We start from the raw sequence: 21,080 nt of genomic DNA, 5'->3' as shown, positions 1-21,080 counted from the left end.
TGGCTAATTTAAATATGCGCTCATCAATCAATAGAAGAAAACTGGACATGAATCTGTTGGTTCATGAAATACCAACAACATATTAAAATAGTAAATTCATAAAGATACTCTCGTAACAGTAAATTCATAAAGATGACCAGGTACCGTCCGACTGACAAATACAGTAAATGCGACATCAACTTGCAATCTACTCACATTGGGGAGTCTTTACATCGACATGCAATCTACTAACATTGGGCAGTCTTTCAGCATATACTGTTAGACAATGTAAGCTTAAAACAGGTCAACTCAGAAAAACATAGTCATGCAAGGTGGTTTAACATAACATCCAGTCCAAATGAACCTAGTCCAGTGTGAATTCTGTAGAGACACCGGATTAGCATGAACTCCACAGCCAATAGATAACTCCTAAATTGCCCATAATCCAGTTAGGATGGCTGTGAAACTATACTTCTGAGGATGTAATCAAACAAAAAACTTTGGAGAAAAAAAAAGGGTTGTCTAGATAATTTTGTCAAACAAACCACCCCCCTCCCATGGTATTCCATAACAGCAACAATGGCCTTAATGGCCATTGCCACTACCATTACTATACGGCCATCACGGCCTCTTATTTTTTTTTTAAAAAACCTGTCTCAGCCATTACAGGCCATTCTTTCCTTAACGGTCATTATGGCCCTGTATCGCGTTACGGACGGTTACCACTGTTACCATCATGTAACCGTTTTTTAATACCTTCCTCCCTCCCCTCCCTAACACCTTTCTCTATGTGTAATACTATCAACATATCGCAGTCATGAATTATGGAAAAGAGTTAAAACAAGGACCAAATAGAAAAACTTAATCGAGTTTGAAAAAAGATATGAACATACAGGAAGCTGATATTCTGTCTCAGATAGTCGGCGCCCACCTTTAATGGCAAAATGAGCACAGCCCGGATACTTGCCCTTCCTAGAGTACAAATCAAGGTACAGATACCCCAAATCGCCCTGAGAGTACACATACAAAGCCTCAAGTCAAGCATGAATATAACAAAACAAATGTAGATATACTAGACAAATAAATCCTCATTAAGGACTGAAGATCACAGTAATTAGAATGATAATACAATCTCTGCAAAGTAGCCTATCTAGTTAATAGCCACTGATATTGTAAGGGCATGATTGGATGATGCCGGTATGTCATTTGCTTTCCAGTATGTCATTTGCTTTAGTTTCTGCCCAGGGAAAATAGTCTCAGCCCCCTTGAAAAACATAAAATAAAAAATAAAAAAATGGTGAAGCAGGGTTTTTCTTTGAAACACTTCCAGATATGTAGGGGGTCACACTAGTTTTTGCGACTTGCGTGCTGTTAATAAAAAAAAGTTGTCCCATTAGAGACAACACCTACCTGCCATAATTTAAAAATCAACTCCGTCACTCTTGGAGATCAGGAAGATGTAGAGCCTGTTCCCAGGCCCAAATCCACAATGAAGCAGGAGATGGTATACATTTCTTCTTTTAAAGGGTGACCCATCTTATAAGGAACAAAAGCAACAAACATGGATGACTACTATTCATAATAATCCATGAGCTACCTTTGACATCTCTGCTTCCATAGCACCCAGTGGAGTACAGACACTTAAATAAAATAAAACAAATAATAGCTGTTGAGTCTTCCAGCATCTATGGTTACAAATCATATCACAATATATGCATATGTTTCTCATTTGCACTAGTGGTGCTGTCCTCTAAAATATTTCACTAGTATTTTGGACAAATCGTGTCAGCCATGTATGCATATTTCCATCGTGTGTGTCCCACTTCGACGAGGGGTCACACCTAAGTTTAGGCCATTCCAAAGTTCGGTGGGCCCCACCAAGTGCTTTTAGATGTTTTAAGCATAATTCCCCATGGTTTTAGATGGTATGGCCCACCGAGTTTCAGATACAGCATGGATGCCCATCACACATCAAGATGGGGACCACAAAGCTCGACCTCATAGTACCATTTCCTATATATATATATATATATAGGGAGAGAGAGAGAGAGAGAGAGAGAGAGAGAGAGAGAGAGAGAGATGCTCATTTGCGCACCTTTGCACACATGTCATGGGCACCAAATCCGAACAGTCCATGTGATGTGGCATCCCCCGAAACCTCAGGGGGCCCAATTTTAGCCTGATCCAAAACTGTGGTGGGCGATGGCAAAGCGAGAGGCAAATCAAGGGAGGAAACTATTTCCTTTTGCTATGGCCCACCAGAGTTTTGGATCAGGCTAAAATTTGGGCCCTGAGGGTTTCATGGGATGTCACATCACGTGGACCATTTGGATTTGGTGCCCATGACACGTGTGTAAAAGATGCGCACAGGTGAGCATTTTTGTGTGCGTGCGTGCGTGTGTAAACTTCTCTTCAACTAAGATAAGAACATCAAAATGGCAATGAAAGTGGATAAGGATGTGTCAACTCTCCCATGTTCTCTTGGCATTAATTTATAGTCTCTCGTGTACCTCTTGGAGATTCTTAATCAAGTCATTTCATCAAAAGTCACATCTTAGGAGTTTTTTTATCAAGAAATTTATGTACCTCTTCAGGATGATGGAGTGACATTTTAAGCACATCTGGATGCCAAGATTCACCCGGTCCAAGAGGGATATTACGGAATGTTGCACCAAACAATGATTTGACCAGCACTTTCAAACCCTCAATGCATTGTGATAAGGGAAAATATGATGCTACAACCTGCTCAAAGAAGTAATGAAAACAATAGTTGCAGGGGGGAAATGAATTGAATGTTTCAACAATTCAACACCAAGTTACAACTTCAAGATCAGGAAATGAAACGCATTTGAGAAAAAGACAACTAAGGCTCAAGTCACGCAAGGAGTTGTGCCACAAGAAAGCAGGTAAAGTTCAACAACAATGGTTCAACTTACGGAGGAGTCTAAGTTGAAGGTAGAAGACTTCATCATTCCCATGAAATAAGCTTCATCCCATGGCTCCAAGTCTGCACAATCTTCATTGCATATTTTCCTCTTGAAATCCCTAATTGCCTTAAACTCCTACAAAGGGAAAAAAGACATCCAGAAAGTACCAGAAAAACTTCACACTACTACAACTGAAAAAATTGGGAAAAAGATCAAAACTACACCCAAGAAAGGACGCAAATTTACCTCATCAGCCTTATGCCTAACAATCTTGCTTAAATCAAGCAAAAAGGGCATCACAACCTCTGGTGATGATGCAATATTTGGATGAACTGCAAATTGAGCGTAAGATTTATACCCCATTATCTGCACACAAAAGACAACAACAAAATAAAATAAAATAAAAAATTACTGGTTTATAACATAAAAGAATCAGCTTAGAGAACAGATTTTCAATTTTGATTTAACACAGAAATTGTGGAAAATCGCCAAACTTTCAAAACTAAAGATATTGAATGACGGGTTGAAGTGAAGGAAATGTAACCTCTGCAAGCTCATGACGAGCTGCAATAAGCTTATCAAGGACACCAAGGTTCGCACGCGGAACTGAATTTCCTGATGTGTATGATTGTTTCCTGACCTGTAAAGAAATCCCAAAATATTCCAAGAACTTGAATTAACATGAAAAAAAAGGAGAAAAAAACAAAATGAACAATATAGCCACGGTTAAAAATTTGAAACTGGATATGAACAGAAAGAAGCAAAAAGCTTTCATTTAATCATATAATCAATCTAGATCTGTACAATGGCTATGTATATATAGCTTTATACAACTCCTAAAAATAAAAGAAGCCAATACTTCAATCCTATTGGCCCACAAAAAAGAAATATTCCTAAATCGTCTCAAACTTGCACTAAAAAGAGATGCTAAATGAAACTAAATGAAGGGTTCTACTCACCAGATATCTCTACGAGACTATTGGATATATACCTAGCCATATGGTGTATATGGCCCATATAGTTGTAGGAACTCACAAAAATCTATATGGTTTGTATATAAAGGTGTTTACAGTACCCAGTTGGACTTGTAGATCCCAGTCCAAACAATGGTTATTTTTTAGCCATCAGATTAACCTTGTGGGGCCCACATGTCAATTGGACCATTGATCTTGTCGAGATCATTCGACAGGACCATTGATAGGGTACGTATCTTTCATTAGCTTGATTTGGGCTTCTGAAGTGGCCCAGATTTTCGATTGGACAGTTGTGGATGGCCATGAATTTCAATCAACCAGCAATGGGACCACTTGTGATCTCCCATTGGATGATCGAATGGTCCTGCATCATATTGCTATTTTAAAAAAAAATAAGATTACTATTAAGAGATAGAGGAAGACATCAACTTAAGACAAATATAACAAGCGAACTACACCAGAGGTACCTCAGCATCTGATGCCCATTTCAGTATAGAGGATAGAGTACCCGGATCTGTTGTCACACGGAATCCCTTTTCTTTTACCATATCTCTTGATCCTAGTGGTTCCTTTGATGCACCAGACATGGTGCGATAAATGGGCTTAAGAAGATGTTGCATATGTTTTGGAATTCGTGAGGCTGGAAATATATCCACAAAACCAGGATCGGTGATAATGTTTTCACTGAAACTGAAACCAAATAAATGAGAAATAAGCTCAAGATCAATACACTGGTCACATAGGCGCGCTGACAAAATAGAAGGTAAAAGAGAGGAGCACATGGTGCAAGCAATGACAAATTTATGCACAGAATTGAAATGTAATTATATGAATCCCTTTAAGAACATGGCCCAGTTATGCGGACACCAGAACTGACCAGTCATGAACAATATGAAAAATACATTAGCCATTAGCTTTTATAAAATAAAAATAAAAATAAAAATAAAAAAAAACCTCCAAAAATGGCATGAGTTACCACAATAGCATATACAAGGAGGTTAATATGATAAAGAAATATATTATTTTTTTTAAAAGGACCCTTAGATTAACAATAGATAGGAACCAATGGCCAGATTATCCAAAGAGAAGAAAACATATGTAGAGTAGTTCCACAGAAACATCAGAAAAAAAAAAAAGAAGCTTGCCCATGCAAGGAAAAAATCATGATAGCAATACAACAGAGAGAAGAACACCATGTGCAAATACCAGACAAAGCTGTCCACAGACAAGAATCAAATAAGCAACAAAAAGTATTTGTAGAATTTTCAATTTTTTTATATTAAATAAAAATATTTTATATAGTTTAAATGAACATAATTTACTAATCAGGGAAAAGAAACAATATGCACAGCGCAAATCAGAGAAAAGCACAAATTTTCAAGAGCAAGATAGAGACCCAATTATCAGCAATTATCTCATAGAAAGCTCCATCCTTGGCTAATGGCCTGCTGTGTAATTAGCTTCCAGATACATTTTGGAAGGAAATCTCAAGTCGGGAAAGATCAGAAATCTTTTCCCACACCTCCAAAAAGATCAGGTCCTCAATTCCAACCCGTGTTCAAAATATTGTTATCTTTACATGTATTGGAGTCCTGGGAGATGGAAATGTGTATTGATATCATCAATAATATCACAGATACCAGAGAATGCATCACCGTCATGCACTTTAAAAATCTCAAAGTTACCATTCTGTTTTCATTTCTATACTACTATATAAAAGAAAATATAATTTAGTGTTTTAGAACTTTTAAATGACTAAAATACCCCTATTTAATTGGGGGGAAAAAACAACCAACTACCTACAACCCATATCTCACAAGACTAAATGTGTAGGAAGCTACGCCAGTTTCTCCATGCATGGGGCCCACCTGGGTGTGTGTGGCATCCAAGCTGTCCATCAAGCTGAACTGACCATGAAAGTTGGACACCCCAAAAACCAAGCCGGTCCAACCATAATGGAAGCCACCATGTGAATTTCGGGGTTTTTGGATGGTTGTCCATGGTTTTCTTTGTGGATCCTACCATGTTGTGTATATGCCATCCAAGCCATTCATTACATGAGACCCACATGATTATGGGATTCTCTAAACCTCAGGAGTATAAATCATTAGGTGGGCCGCACGATAGAAAAGAATGGACAACCATCCAAAAACCTCCAAATTCATACGTGGCCCGCATAATGCCATATTGACTATTGTTCATGTGGCATCTACTCCATTCATCAGGTAGAGTTCTTAATCCTAGGTTCCGGGGCCAAAAAAATATCCAGATCCACAACTCAGGTGGGCCACACAACAAGGAATAATGGGAATGGGACCCAACCATGTCTGTTTGTGGGGCCACCATGGTATGCATATTTCATCAGGCCCATTCATCAGGTGTGACCTACTAGGATGAAGGTAGATACAAAAATCATCCTGGTCCAAATTCAGGTGGGCCACACCACATGACTTAAGACGCTTTAGGTGCAAATTTACATTGTTCCCATTGGTGCGGCCTGTGTTCTTTTAGCAGGATAACATTTTGTATGTACGGTCACCATAAGGGTTCTCACCTGATGGACGGAGTAGATTTCATATGTACAATATAGCGGGCCCCACAAGCTTTCATGTTTTACCCAGTGTGTATGTCAGTGTTGTAGAGGATTCCAGTCACAGTGGTACAACAAAGCTCACGAGGTAAAGAAAAATTTTATGGTCAGGTAGTGTGGTGGATGATACGCAAGCACTTCCAAATTTTTTATAAATTGCACACATGACTTAAAATTTTGAAAATAACCAGTTCAAATTATGATATCCAGTTTAGATGTATCATGAACCAAAAATCACACTTATTTGATCATCTAAATAGATTGGTTGGCTTTTATCAGACGTTTAAACATGAAAAGCATTTAACGATCATATTTCAACAAGCATGTATCCTGAATCAGAGGGTGGGACAGTTAAACCGATCTGATTTTGGAACTACAACTTACATAGAGTGTGCAGCACAATTTATCTAGTTAAATTAAATAATGCAAAGTGTAAAATTTCTGGGTGCCAGTGTATGAAGCATATTATAAGCTGCTAGACCATCAAATAACCACTACAATGAAATTACCTTTTTATAGAGAAGCAGGTTCATCTCCAACTACAAAGTCCATGTACGCATCCTTGTAGGTCATTCTAGAAGGACTATGCATGGGCCGATCGGTGTGTCGTGTATAACATCCAACCTGTCCTGCATAATCAGCCCATCCTCAATTCCTGACAGTTGGGTGCCCCAAAAAACAGGCCAATCTAAACATCATGGGAGCCATCACGTGAATTGGAGGTTTTTGGTTGGATGTCCATTATTTTCTATGGTGTGGCCCACCTAATGATTGTACAGGCCTGATTTTTTGAAATACCATCATTGTGGAGGAGCTCATGAAATTCACGGGTTAGATGGTATATAAACAAGATGGTGAACCCTACCCAAGGAAACAATGGGCAACCATCCAAAAACCACCAAATTCATGTTGTGGCTCATGTGATGGTTGGATTGGCCTGATTATTGGGGGTGTCCGACTTTCATGGTGGGCCTCATGTAATTCACAGGTTGGATCCCATATTTTCATTCTTATAGGCGCCATGCCAAACACTTCTACCACTGGACTCCCATAATTATTGCACTCGATCATTATTTCAATTATTGGAATTAGTTGTCAAATTTTTAGTTAATAGTTAACAGAGTATGATCAGTTAATTATTCAAATTTAAGAGGTGAATTGGATCCATTCGATTACTTTAAATTGTACCCTAGGCTCAATGATGGGTCGCACCACAGGGAACAAAGGAGATGGGACACCAAACACAGGTTTGTGTGTGGATTCACTACACTTAGTATCTTTTGTCAAACCCGTTCATCGGGTGTCACTCATTGGGTGAAGGGAAGATACAAAAATCAGCATGATCCAAAACTCAGTTCGGCCACACCACACGAACTTAGGAGGTTTTAGGCGCAATAACTCAAGTGGGCCACACCACATGAACTCAAAGGTTTTTTAGGCACAATTTTACATTGTTCCCGTTGGTGTGGCCGATTTGAGTTTTTTTTTTTTTTTTAAATTTTTTATCAGGATGATGTTTCATACGTATGGTGAACATAAGTGTTATCACTTAATGTTTAAAAAAAAAAAATCAAGTAAATTTCACATATGCAATATGGTGTGCCCCACAGAGCTTGGATGTTTTACGCACTGCATAGAACAATTTTTTATAGATAAGAAACTTTGACACTTTAGGAGAGTGTAATGGATGATATGCAGGCAATTAGAACTCACTTAGAAATTGTGTACAAAGGCATAAAAGTAATTCATATCGATCCGTTCAAATTGTGAGCCCAATTTGATTATGTGACCATCTGATTGCTGGACATTTATTGGATGGTCAAAATGAAAAATAACCAATGATCAGATTTCAAGAAACAAGTATCCACAAATCAGAGAGGCTAAGATTATTCAACAAATCTGATTGTGAGACTATGTATTAGCCACAGTATGTTCTAGAATTAGTCAGATTTACACAGATGGAGACATACCATAACAACCATCGGTTAATTGCTTGCAACAAAGAAGAGGGATTTTTTCGACACGACACTTTACAGCACATACTTCAGTTTTAAGTTGTGATTGGTAGGCTCATGCTTGGGTAATCCAAAGCACTGGTCTATTGGGAACAAGAGATGATGGACTATGTCACAAAAATATCATGATTAGAGGACCTTAGTCACTAATATTGGGACTTTCTCAGATTTGTAAACTGTGCTTTTTGAACAATATTGGGATTCACCTGTCCATATCACGGTCCCATCATGAATGTGATATGAAATTGGTCAAATGGTCCTAATCATTTGACCTTTCGTTGCCTCATTTAGAAGTGGGCCACCATTTTGGATATAGATTGAAGCTCAAGTGCGCGTGTATGGTGTGGTGTGTACACGAGTATAACCCTAATACTTTGCCAATGTATGATTGATGCATCTTTGGCATTCTTTATGATGGGAAGGTTAGGAAATTCAGATAGATGTGATTCTTTGTGACCACATGGGATGATGACGCCATCGCTGAAATGCACTTTCGCAGCTAAAGATTCTCCCTTTGAGATGTGTGGGCCTACCGTGATTTTTTAGTTGGCATCAGACCCATGCATTTTGATGCACCGCACCATGGCCTATGTCCCAAAATTCAGCATGAACCATAACTCAGTTAGGCCACACCAAAGACAACAACAGGGGACATGGGGGTGACACCCACCATAAAAACTTTCAGATGAAATGTGGGTCCACCATGTGTATATGCCATCCAACCCATTCATTGGATGTGCTCCACCAGGATGAAGGGACAAACCAAAACTCAAACTATTTCGAAACTCAGGTCAGCCAAATATCGTGAATATAAACGTCTTAAGCATGATTGGACATTGCTCCCTCTAGAATCCCACCTTAGTTTTGGGTTTGGAGTCCACATACACATCATAGGTGGGCCCCACACTGCTCAAACACATACAGTAATTACGAACTATATGTGCCCTCACATGCAACACATGCATTTTACAAGTTAAACCAACAGACTTGATTTAGTCGAATCAAGCACTTTCATTAAGCCCAATGAGTTGGTTGAGTCTCAACCAAGTGGGGTTACATTAAGTCTCTTGGTGAATCGCCTCAATCTAATTTTGAGTCTACTCAACAGGATTTTACAATGTTGTAATCAGCAAATGGGTGAATAAAACAGATTCAACTACCCTCTCTCTAAACCTCTCCAAAGGAACCACCTACCTTGCCCTCTCTATGAGCCTAAATGCCTCCGACAGGATGTTAAGAGAAAAGGGAATCAAGTGTCCCCCTAGTATAATGCAAGCTATCAAAGTAGCTGTATGGAAGTTGCAATAACCAAGGTGGAGGGTTAGGCCAAAGACAAGTATGCCTACAGCCAACACCAACAAAAAAAATAAAAAAAGCCAGACATTATCGTATCAATTATATAATGCAAATGATTCCATTCCACATTACCAAAGACTCATGTCCACTTTTCATGCAACAACCAATACTCTCTTTAGTTCCCAAGGAACTTATGAGCTCTAGGACACATCAGACTTCTTTCTACATCAACCTAAATAATGATGGCTAACTAGAAACAACAGAAATTGATCCATTATCCAGATTCTCTAATTAAGTTGATAAGATATGCCCCATATAGTTAGCATGGTGGTGTATATCATAATTGTTTGCAAATGCAAGTTGAGAAGAACCTATTGTTTTAAGTTTTTTAGGTAGTTATGCAGGTTATGCCCCAACGAAAGGGGGAAAAGAACTAAGGAACAGGATAAAATAATTAAATAATCCTAACAATATGACAGGCGAAGCCAATAACAGAATACAAACGAAATCATCACCCTTAGTACTGCAAGTACTAGACTGTAGGAAAAGCATGTTTATAGAAGCCACCCTACCCTGATTCATGAAATGAAGAAACCACCAGTCCAGTAGAAATAGGAAGAGATGCAATAAATAATCAAAGTACCTCTTATTTGAGGACATCCATACACTTTGCCTTTAACAAGCTCAAGGTGTCATTGTCATATCAGAGGGTATTTCCATAAATTCTTTTAATTCATGCAGATTCAAGTCAATTCTTAAAAAAAAAAAAAAAAAAAAAAAAAAACCAAGAAGATTTCAGAAAAAAAAGTCAATTCTTTAACTAAAGAAGATTTCAGACGTGGATGCTTGCATAATACCAAATAAATCCACAACCAAACTCTAAATCAAAATGGACTCACAATTTTGTATTGGTTTACTAGCTAAATAGTTTTTTAGGCAATGTTGCTACCAAAACACACTAGAAGATGTGTATAATTATGAACTCCACAATGAATGACACAGCATGTGCAAAAATAATTACAGCTAAAAAAAACAGTCATTTAGCACCATTAGGAAACTGATGTAACTAATTTTGAATGTCCATTAGTTGGTTCTGAAATGAGATGCACGTACTCTCGGCCAAGTTGAGCAATCTCAATGTTCAGCTGATTAACACGTTCCAATTTCCCTGTGAAAACGAGATTTTAGGGACCAAAAAAGAGAATACATACATCACATTAGTAGATCCAGTGCTACAAGTTATGCTCATGATGGGATATGACCTGCGCAGAGATGGATGCCTCCCTTCTCAAAGTCCACACGTAGAGTATGCGCTGCCCTTTGAGCTTCTTTTGTTTGCAAAAGACCTTCTCGCTCAGCTTTTATCACCGCATTGTATAGATCATGATTTGTATTCAGAAACTGCAAGCAATGTCAGCAGTAAAATCAAATTATTATTGGTAACAGCTCGCACATCAGAAGAATCTTCACTCAACAAGCATAAATTGTTTCAACTTGTCCATAGTACAACTACAACCAATTGCTTCGAGAAGTCCAGAGAGAATTATTGGTTGATTCCTCGATCACATATAGAAACTTCTTTCAATGAAGGGCAATTTGAGGCGCATGTTGCCACCTAGCCACTGTAGACATGGGACCTGTGTATGTTAATCCTGACCCGACAAAATATAGCCCGAAAGATGTGGTACAGCTCTAAATTACACCGATCAGATGATCTTGATGGCCTCATTTAGCACAATGAATTTCAGTTGCTGACCAATTTTCACTGCCCATATGATTGTGGCCAACTGGACAGTTAAGATCATCCGATCAGTGGGATAATGCATCATTCAATGTCCATAATCCTGACCCAACAAAACATAGCCCGAAATATGTGGTACAGCTCTAAATTACACCGATCAGATGATCTTGATGGCCTCATTTAGCATAAAGAATTTCGGTCGCTGACCAATTTTCACTGCCCTTATGATTGTGGCCAACTGGACAGTTAAGATCATCCGATCAGTGGGATAATGCATCATTCAATGTCCATAATCCTGACCCGACAAAACATAGCCCGAAATATGTGGTGCAGCTCTAAATTACACCGATCAGATGATCTTGATGGCTTCTTTTAGCACAATGAATTTCAGTCACTGACCAATTTTCACTGCCCATATGATTGTGGCCAACTGGACAGTTAAGATCATCCGATCAGTGGGATAATGCATCATTCAATGTCAGGCCTGTGCAGTGGACGGCGTAGATAGTATACACACATGCCAACTGAAAGGTGGATGGTGTTGCAATGTTTTGGTGGCAAACAGACCATAGTCAGCCCCTTCCAGAAAAGGTTGATTCTTGCAGATGAACCATAAACATGTCATAAATTAAGTCCAAGTTGGACTTAGCATGGAAGCGGTAGACAGATAAAAAGCTTTGAATAAAACATATCCAAATCATTACTTGCAAGCGAGGACTATCAGTTACTGGGTCTGGTCAACCCTAAAATTTATCATAAAATATACCTTCTGAAAACTGCAAGGCAAGATTGCAAGGCTCACTGATTTGGAAAAGAAGGGTATGAGATTGTTTATTGCAATGGGCTATAGATCTTCTTCAACTTGGGTTTTTTTTCAGTTTCCGTATGAATTTGAAGATCCCTGTGATCCCTTTATATAGCCTTTTGAGGTACTCATTAAAATGCCCCAACATTCAGATTTCTAAATGCCCAAGGTGGAAACAGCTGCCTTTCAAATCAATATGCATGTTTCTTCCCACTTCTTGGTTTACAAATTTCTAGAAATAATTAGCTTAATTAGTATAATAATTTGTGAAGTTGTTAGCAAAATTAAAACTTGCTAATCAATGGTGTCCAATCATGTGTGATCGCATATGCGCACAATCGCATATGCAACCGCATTTTATTTTATTTTTGAACAAAATTTTAAAAAATCAAAAAATATGGAAAAATTCAAATATATAATATAAATAAGAAATTAAGGGTAACTTTCCTAAGTTAATAGATAACTAATTTTACATATTTAAAATATATTTGAGAGAAATAAAATTAATTAAACATCAAGTGCTTGAATCTTGATCTTCCAACTTGCAAGAGAGAGAGAGAGAGAGAGAGAGAGAGAGAGAGAGAGAGATTAAGACCACTTGGAATTAAGAAATGTAAGAGGAAGAAAGTAAGAGAGTTTTTGAGTGAAAACATTGCAAATGGGGGAGGTTCGGAAGCCTTTTTATAACAAAAAGTTGTTTTTTACCAAAAATAAAAAATAAAAATAAAAAATAATGTGCCAACCGTTAGCCAATATGTGATCGCATACGCATATGCCACATGTGTGATCGTGTATGTGCCAAATTGCATATGCAATCTACATATGGATATGCGCATATACAATCACATATGTGCCAGATCGCATATGCCATGATCGCATATGCGATCTGCATATGGATATGCGCATATACAATCGCATATGTGCATATGTGGTCACAAATGATGACAATGTTGCTAATAAATTGGTTCGGCTAGCCAAGATGCTCTATGCCACACAAAAAAAATGTGCTAACACTTGCTTCTCCTTCTCATCCTCCCTGCTCCCTCTTGCATTAGCAAAACTAGGCATAGTCCCAAGTCGACTTGGGAAACAAAGCCAAGTCACAAAACCAAGAAAAATAAAATATACCTTCTCCTTCTCCCTCCTCCTTCCTCTCCTTCTTCCTCAACCTCCACCTCATTCTCTTTCTTCCTCCCATGCTCTTTTTTTTTTTTTTGAAAGCCAATTGTAGTTTATATATATATATATATATAATCAAAGAAAAAACAAAAAGCCCACTACCAAGGAGGGCCAGGACTATTGACAAAGATGACAAGAAGTCATCAAATAAAAAATTATCAATTTCCTCCCTACTTAAAACTACAAAAGATATTATGCCCCATGGCCAACTTATGACTTTTCCCCTACCCTTTCAAAGGAGACCTCCGATTTTGATCTCTTACAAAAAGCTATGATATTGTGTTACTTAAAAATCGACCATAGGCCAACCAACATGTGACATACCAAAGCATTCTTTCTTTTTTTACCCACCTAACCCTGTGTTGTGCCGTTCCCAATCTAAAATTCCAAATAAGCTACAGATATTCCACCATATTACCATAGTGAATTCGCAGTGCAATGTGTAAATGTTCAACCAATCCCTCATTACAAAGGTGAAAATTATAAGGGATTTTTATGAAATACTACATTATTATGTAATTTGCATTCCAGTACCTTTCGTAAAAAGCTTTTTATTAAGCTACCTCATTAGTTTAGGTAATTACCATTTCCATACCTTCCGTTACATTTCTCTAACAACAGCTAAAACGACTAGTGTTTTTTTTGTAAATGACTAAAATGCCCTCTAGACGAGAATACCCTTCCAACTTACAAACGATATTCTTTTTAGCGTACAAACATTTACAAATGAGTAAGGATCGTTTATCATTTCACCCAAAAACTATTATCAAGCATCGTGGGACACTTGTGAGATCTGAGACGCTCATCAAGATGGCCCGACAGTGAAACACACCCTGGCCCAAGTATCAGGCCATCATCTTAGGGCACGTCCGAGAAACCTAAGTCGCTCATACAACTACTCCAACAACCAACATGCCTTGGCCTAATTAGGCTAGCACTTTGAGGCACGTGTGACTCCGGTTCAAAGGAGAGAGGAGAGACATGGAGGAGATGGAATGGCAGAGGACATTGGTCATGAGGAGTCCAAGGGCTATATGATACACTGGCTACGAATGAGGCTTGATACACAACCATATTTGAAATTGTACATATGGCATGGATTAACTCAAGGTTAAACCAACTAAATGGTGGGACGAACTGTTGATAGGTCACTCTCTAAAAATCAGCTTGGTCGGATAATCCTAGCATCTAATTTGTGGATACTTGTTTGCTAAAATAAGACCATTGGCATTTTTATTTTTATTTTTATTTTTGGCCGTCCAATAGATGTTCACAAATATGAAAGTTGGCTATCCAAATCAGCATGATTTTTGAATGATGGTATGTATTAACTGAGACCCATAATCTGGACAGTTCAATTTGAATTCAGTGCCTGCATTAAGTCCAATTCTTGAGTGAAGTGCAGCATGAATCATGTTCCTCTAGAGTATCAAATATTTCTATACTTCAAAGCAGTTGTAGAAAGGAAAACACTTGCCCAATTCCCACCTTCCCACCTCATCTAGGTGCCTAACAGAGTCACTTTCTCTAATGTGGCAGTAACGGCCATCACAGGCCATCCCCCGAAACACGTAACGATTCCCACCATTTCCATTACATAACCGTTTCTTAATACCTTGACTGTGGGGGAAACATACAACGTACAAGAAATCCTTTCCATCCATCAAGTAGACCATCCTTTGTTTGGCCTTGATCTCAAAACTAGGCTGATCCAGCTCTTAGGGGGGTGACCAATATAAAAGTATACATAAAACTACGAAACTCACGGATATAGCCCACTTGAGTTTTGGAACAATATGACTTTTGGCTAACTATTATATCCTAATGAGGCACATTAGATAAATGGATTGGATGGCATATAAACACCACAACAAACCCTACACAAAACTAATGGTGGGGGTGCCAATTCCAATCGTTTCCTATGGCGTGGTGTGCACGCCCCCCCGGGAGTGAAGATGACACGGAATGAAGCCTTCACTTTCTTGGCTCTTTCCGTCTTTCAGTTCTGTTTTGATTTGATTGAATGTGGGGTTGACTCAGATGTAAAAATGCATTTGACTTGGAGTTGTCACTAGCGAGAACAAGGATTCAAAATCTACTGTTGGCTATGATTCATGGAATCGCTTAGAGAGCAAAAAATTCAAAGAATTCTCAACTTGAGTTACTCCCACATCAATCTACACCATAGATTCTGGGTGAGGGCCTCGGTTATAGAAAAGGAAGGGGTTAGGCACCATTTTCCACCCTTGCAATGCACGGTCTCTACTTTACAAAACTGTACAATTTTTTAGGGAGATTTAGAGTAACTTCCAATACTATAGATTTAAGTCATACTATGCATGACCCTAGGGCCAGGGTAGGCAAGGTTTTTTTTTTTTTTTCTGTAAAAAGAAGAAGAAGAAGCAATAGCAGCATATATACAATATTAAGTCATATTATGCAAGTTTTTTAGGACCCAGGTAGGAGAAATGAAGAAAATAAAGAGGTAGTAATAAAATAAAGAGGGTGTACAATATTAAGCCGTACTACATGGGTTTTTTTGGACTTAAGTAAGCAAAATATTAAAGAAAATGAAACCAGACAAGATGTGAGTGGGTGTAGATGTTATTGGTGTGTAGGGTATGTGCAGAGTGGAATGCAGTTTGATTTTGAGATGTGAGAGGGAAAAGGAGAAATCAGATACCCTTTTTTGTAAAAAAAGGCATAGTCAGACGTCTCGAGTTCTGACTCTACTCGTTGACTTTAAAATTCTTCAACATTTTGACTTTTGAATTGACAGATTATAAGACAGAGTATTTCTCGAGATGGCAGGGTGAATTCGACTATTCGTAGCTTTAGAATAAAAGGAAAATGCTGCAACTAAGTTGGCTTAAAGAATTTGGTTGGGTGGAGTTCCCATAACTTTTCTGTTCCTTCAAACTTTCTACCTATCTGGACTATCTCCTCTCTCTGGACCCCCGCCTCTCTGTCTCTGGAGAATTGTTTAAACAGACGAGGGTACTCCGTATGCTACCATCAAATAATATCACCAAAACATCGCATAGCGACAGTGGCAATTTTGATTGGCTAGTATACAGTTGAGGTTGAGTCGTGGCAGCTCGTGAGTGGGCTAGGCTCAAAAATGATTTTCCCGAGACCATTTTTGTGCAAATACAGTTTTCGGCTCACCGCTTTTCCAGAAACGGTTTACACATAATTGTATCCAAACATGACATCTTTTGGCAATTCAAATCTTCTCCATTGGTGACTTCAAGTTAGTACTCCCTCATTTATTCTATCACTTGGGTGCCCTGGTTTTGGCCGATCCGGCCTAATGGCTGCTTCCAGCACATAGTTTTATCCGTACATGTGCTTTGCTTGGGGCCCCACTGAAGTCAACAGACAAGATTCCATCTCATTTAAGGTGTGGGGTACCAAGCACATGTATGGCTCAAAGGAAAAAAATAAAATAGCCCAGCACCCACATGGGTCTTTCGACCCCACCATCAATCAATTCCAACCCGTTCTCCCTGACGAGAATCAGGTTCACTTACAATACCCTCCAATTATGGCATCTCAAATTCTAGCACATCATGCCCCTAACGAGGACCAACAACAAGGCCTAGCAAGGAGCTAGTCACCGTGCATTTTCCTCCCCCTAACGAGAGCCAACCAGTGCCTTAACAAGCATGCTCCAGCCAATCTCAATCCAGTTAATTGCAACAACCTCCCCTAATGGGAGTGCCTTTTAATTCCAGTCAGAACAACCACATTTTAGTTGACCACAACATTTGCATTCCAATCAAGAGCAGCCTCTACTTTCTACCCATGTACATCATGATAGCCAATCTCACCCCACAGTGGGGATTCCTCTCCAACCCCCTCCTTCGACAGTTCCCTTTCAGCAAAATCTTATCACCAAGGATCATAAGAATGTTGAGGAAATCAATCACTATGAGAAAAAAGCCAGTTGAGTTCTGCAAGGGGCATTACCACTTCCTCAGCAACTGTTTGAAATTGATCGACTCCGAGAGCATTTCAAGGACCAACTAAGGGACAAGAAAAATGAGCTCTATATTCAACATGGGGTGGAACTCCCTTCCATGAAATTCAAGAACCTTTGTCCCTTCTTGGACGCCTGGGTACCAACAAATTTCGAAGTACCCAAGTTTCAAAGGTACAACAGCACGGGATGTCCCACCACCCACTTGAAAGCTTTCTGCAGCAAGCTTGATGCCATGGCAGGGAATGATGGAGCCTTGATTTGACTATTTCATAAGTCTTTGTGAGGTGATGTACTTGGTAAACATCACTTGATTACCACAAGATCAGGACTTGAGAAGACACATCCCAAGCATTCATAGATCGTTTTACGTACAATCTGAATGCAGTACCTCGAAGGGCATATCGGGTTGCACAGACCCGAGATGAGCAGTAGAGCGCCCTTGAATTGCAAAAAAGATGCCTGGTCTAGAAACATGTGTAAAACGTTTCTTAAAACACGATGGGCTAAAAACCATCTTTGTGCAAAAAGGTCCAGGGAAGACCGTTTCTAAGTTTAGTCACTCAGGAGCTATCACTACTCTGTCTCGACCGTAATGCCTGTCAATTCGAGGCCAGCATTGTCGCTATACGATGCACCAGTAAGATCATTTGATGGCAATGTTCAGAGCATCCTCATTTATTTAAGCAACTCTCTAGTGAACACGAGGGGGCAAAAAAGAAATATTGGGGGAGAGAGAGTGGAGTCCAAAGAGAGTGTCCAGAGGGCAAAGAGTTCGGAGGTAACGAAAAAGCTGCAGAAATTCTGTCCAAATAGTTTCTTAAAGCCGATTCGGTAGCAACGTGTTCCTCTTCCTCCAAAGCTACAAGTAGGCGAACACGCTCCAGCCATCCGCCACCTCAAAAAATATTTTATATCCAACACTGTCAATCTAAAAGTCAAAACACCAAAAACACTAAAGTTAAAAGAGTAGAATTGGGATCAAGAATATCCGACCACCCATTTGCAGAAAAGGGTGTCGGGTCTCCCCTTTTCCTTCTCACATTTTAATCACCTTGCATTCCAGTCCACACATCCCAAAATACATCACCAGTACACACACTCACCTTTAAAAAAAAAAAAAATTTACTCACGCAATCTTCTCTCCTATCTACTTTCTTTTTTCTATTTCATTTGCCTACTCGGGGTTGTACACCATGAGCAGTAAGGCTAGGCGCTATTTATTTTCTTTTTTAATCTACTCGAAGTCTTAAACTTTGCGAAGCACAACTAGATACAATGACGCTAGAATTCCTCTAAATCCCCCAGAAAAAAACCGTACAGTCCCGTAAAGTAGAGACCGTGCATTGCACGGGCGAAAAAATGGTGCCTAACCCCTTCCTTTTCAGTAATTGAGGCCCTTACCCAGAATCCATGGTCACAAACCAACTAAGGGAGTCACTCGAGTTGGAGAATCTTGCAATTCCGTAAGATTCCCCAACCCTTAAGCGTTTTTACGGCTTCTAGCTGGTCGTAGATTAAAAAGCTTCATTTGGCTAGTGGCGACTCCAAGACAAACACACTTTTATATCTAAGTCAACCCTGCATTTAAATCAAATCAAATCAAGGCCAAAACAGACCAACGGAGAAAGCCGAGAACGTAAGGGCACATCCCACCATGTATATTCGCGCGCGGGCAGCGTTTACGTGTGGCCTACCTAAGCTTTGGATCATCATGATTTTTTGGTATTAGGGTGAAAGTAAGGCAGTTTACCTAATGGACAAGGGTGGATCTCATGAAAGTACCACCCACGTGGTTCTTAGTTAGCAAATGTGCCCTACTCGAAGCTTGGTTCTTCCAGAAAGAAGTCTTTTTCACGTCCAAATTGAGTGGGATTTTTCAACCATGAACAAGCCATAGCTCATAAAAATCAACACCATCCAAATTGTTGGCCCACTCAAAGATGGTTCATATTCTAAAAATTACATTTGAAAAACGATGATCTTTGTAAGCTAATTGGGTCGGGGCTTATTCACTTTTAGGCCATCCACATAAGTGTCTCAAATCTCGCATGTGCCCCAAGATGTTGGCCTAATATTTGGGCCAAGACATATTTGTTGTTGGGCCATCCTGATGAGTATCCTAGATCTCATGTGCCCCAAGATGCTTGATTGAAGTTGTGAGTTGATTTGAAAAGCAAGATCCATCTGATTTGTAAAGACTTGGTTCACATTCTCGTTTAAAGAGCATTTTAGTCATTTACAAACAATCACTTAATCTAACTGCTGTTGGAGAAAGTTAACTGAAGGTTTGGGAATGATAATTATCTATACTACTACGGTAGCTTATTGAAAAGCTTTTAGAAAAGGGACCAAAATGTAAATTCTATAAGACTGAGTTGGTGGTTTATAAAAATCCCAATTTAGAAACATTAGGAATGGCCATATTTCTAGTCAAATGATAGATGATGACTTTTATCCCTTCCCATTAAGTACCCAAATGCAATCTCCCTCTAGGGCCTTGTCATGCCAAATGTGAGCCATCGGTATTCCCTACCCAACCGATCCAACAACGTTGTGTAAAAGGATTCTCCTCCTTGTATCTAGAAAATCAAGCCGAGTCCTAAGCCAACCAAGGAAGCCAAGCATAGTTGCATTAAAACCAGGAAAACCAGGCCAAATCATACTGAAACCAAGATGCCCGACTTTCCTAACCCATTCACCAAGTGAATGACCTGGTTTGCATGACCAGAGTAGCCATGTGCATAATACACTATGAAAAAGGGATTTGCATACTAGTCCTTCATACATGAAAATTTAACATCACCGCATGTCGCTTAGCATGAATAGATTTTAAAGTGTGCTAATATTTTTATTTTGAACCTCAAAGTGATTATTAATAGGTCGTTTGGATGCTTGTAAGTTTTTAAGTTGTGATTTCCACCTAAACGTGATTTTCAAGTGAAAGTCACTTGCATGTTGCATGTTTGGATGTAAATTGTAAGTCACTTACAAGTAAGACATTTTTTACATTTGGATAAAATGTAAGTTAGTTATAGGTAAGTACCTGTGTATTCACACTAAGCAAAACTGGACTAGGGAATCATTCCAAAATGTTATAATCACATTTAAAAAATAATAATAATAATAAATAAATAAAATAAAATAAAACTTGGCCCAAAATATGTCATTTATTGAGCCCATCTAGATGAATATTTAAGATTATTCTTAAGCTCAACCAATCATCAGGTGGGCCACAAAAGTAGGCCCACAGATTGAAAAGACCCATAATGTGGAGCAGGAACTTAATTGGAGAGTTTTCCTTCTTCTTTCATTAAATAACCCAAAAGTCATACTAAACCAAATGATCTTGGCTGTTAGACTACCCATAAAATTTGGAGCCTCGAACATTTTCTCTTCTAACCAGCTGATGGGGACATCACGTGCACGCACGCTGCCTCCTACGCATGTACAGATGAAAGAGGGCCCCAACGTCGATCTGGATCGATGACGATGTCCAGGGAGGGCCCCCATGCTAGAAGACGGAGTTTTTGTTCAAAAAAATGAGCCCGATAATCAAGAAAAGCCCATCATGGGATCTCATGATCATAGC

The 21,080-nt window shown here is 39.0% G+C and overlaps 1 protein-coding gene across 5 annotated transcripts in view; it reads right to left on the bottom strand.

The window, feature by feature from the left end:
- LOC131232436 (mitochondrial intermediate peptidase, mitochondrial) overlaps positions 1–21,080 on the bottom strand; it is a 39,152-nt gene that overhangs the window by 1,723 nt on the left and 16,349 nt on the right. For 2 of the 5 annotated variants that reach the window (XM_058228658.1, XM_058228660.1), the window contains exons 5-12: positions 11,044–11,182; positions 10,895–10,949; positions 4,348–4,570; positions 3,451–3,576; positions 3,153–3,272; positions 2,916–3,041; positions 2,566–2,721; positions 873–989 (exon numbers count right to left, since the gene is read on the bottom strand). In XM_058228658.1, the coding sequence (XP_058084641.1) occupies positions 873–989; positions 2,566–2,721; positions 2,916–3,041; positions 3,153–3,272; positions 3,451–3,576; positions 4,348–4,570; positions 10,895–10,949; positions 11,044–11,182 (1,062 nt within the window). The remainder of the gene's footprint in view (positions 1–872; positions 990–2,565; positions 2,722–2,915; positions 3,042–3,152; positions 3,273–3,450; positions 3,577–4,347; positions 4,571–10,894; positions 10,950–11,043; positions 11,183–21,080) is intronic. The other 3 variants (XM_058228659.1, XM_058228661.1, XM_058228662.1) reach the window with 2 other exon arrangements.

This window comes from Magnolia sinica, chromosome 18 (assembly GCF_029962835.1).
Source record: "Magnolia sinica isolate HGM2019 chromosome 18, MsV1, whole genome shotgun sequence".
NCBI lineage: Eukaryota > Viridiplantae > Streptophyta > Magnoliopsida > Magnoliales > Magnoliaceae > Magnolia > Magnolia sinica.
This window is presented reverse-complemented; position numbering and strand designations above follow the sequence as displayed.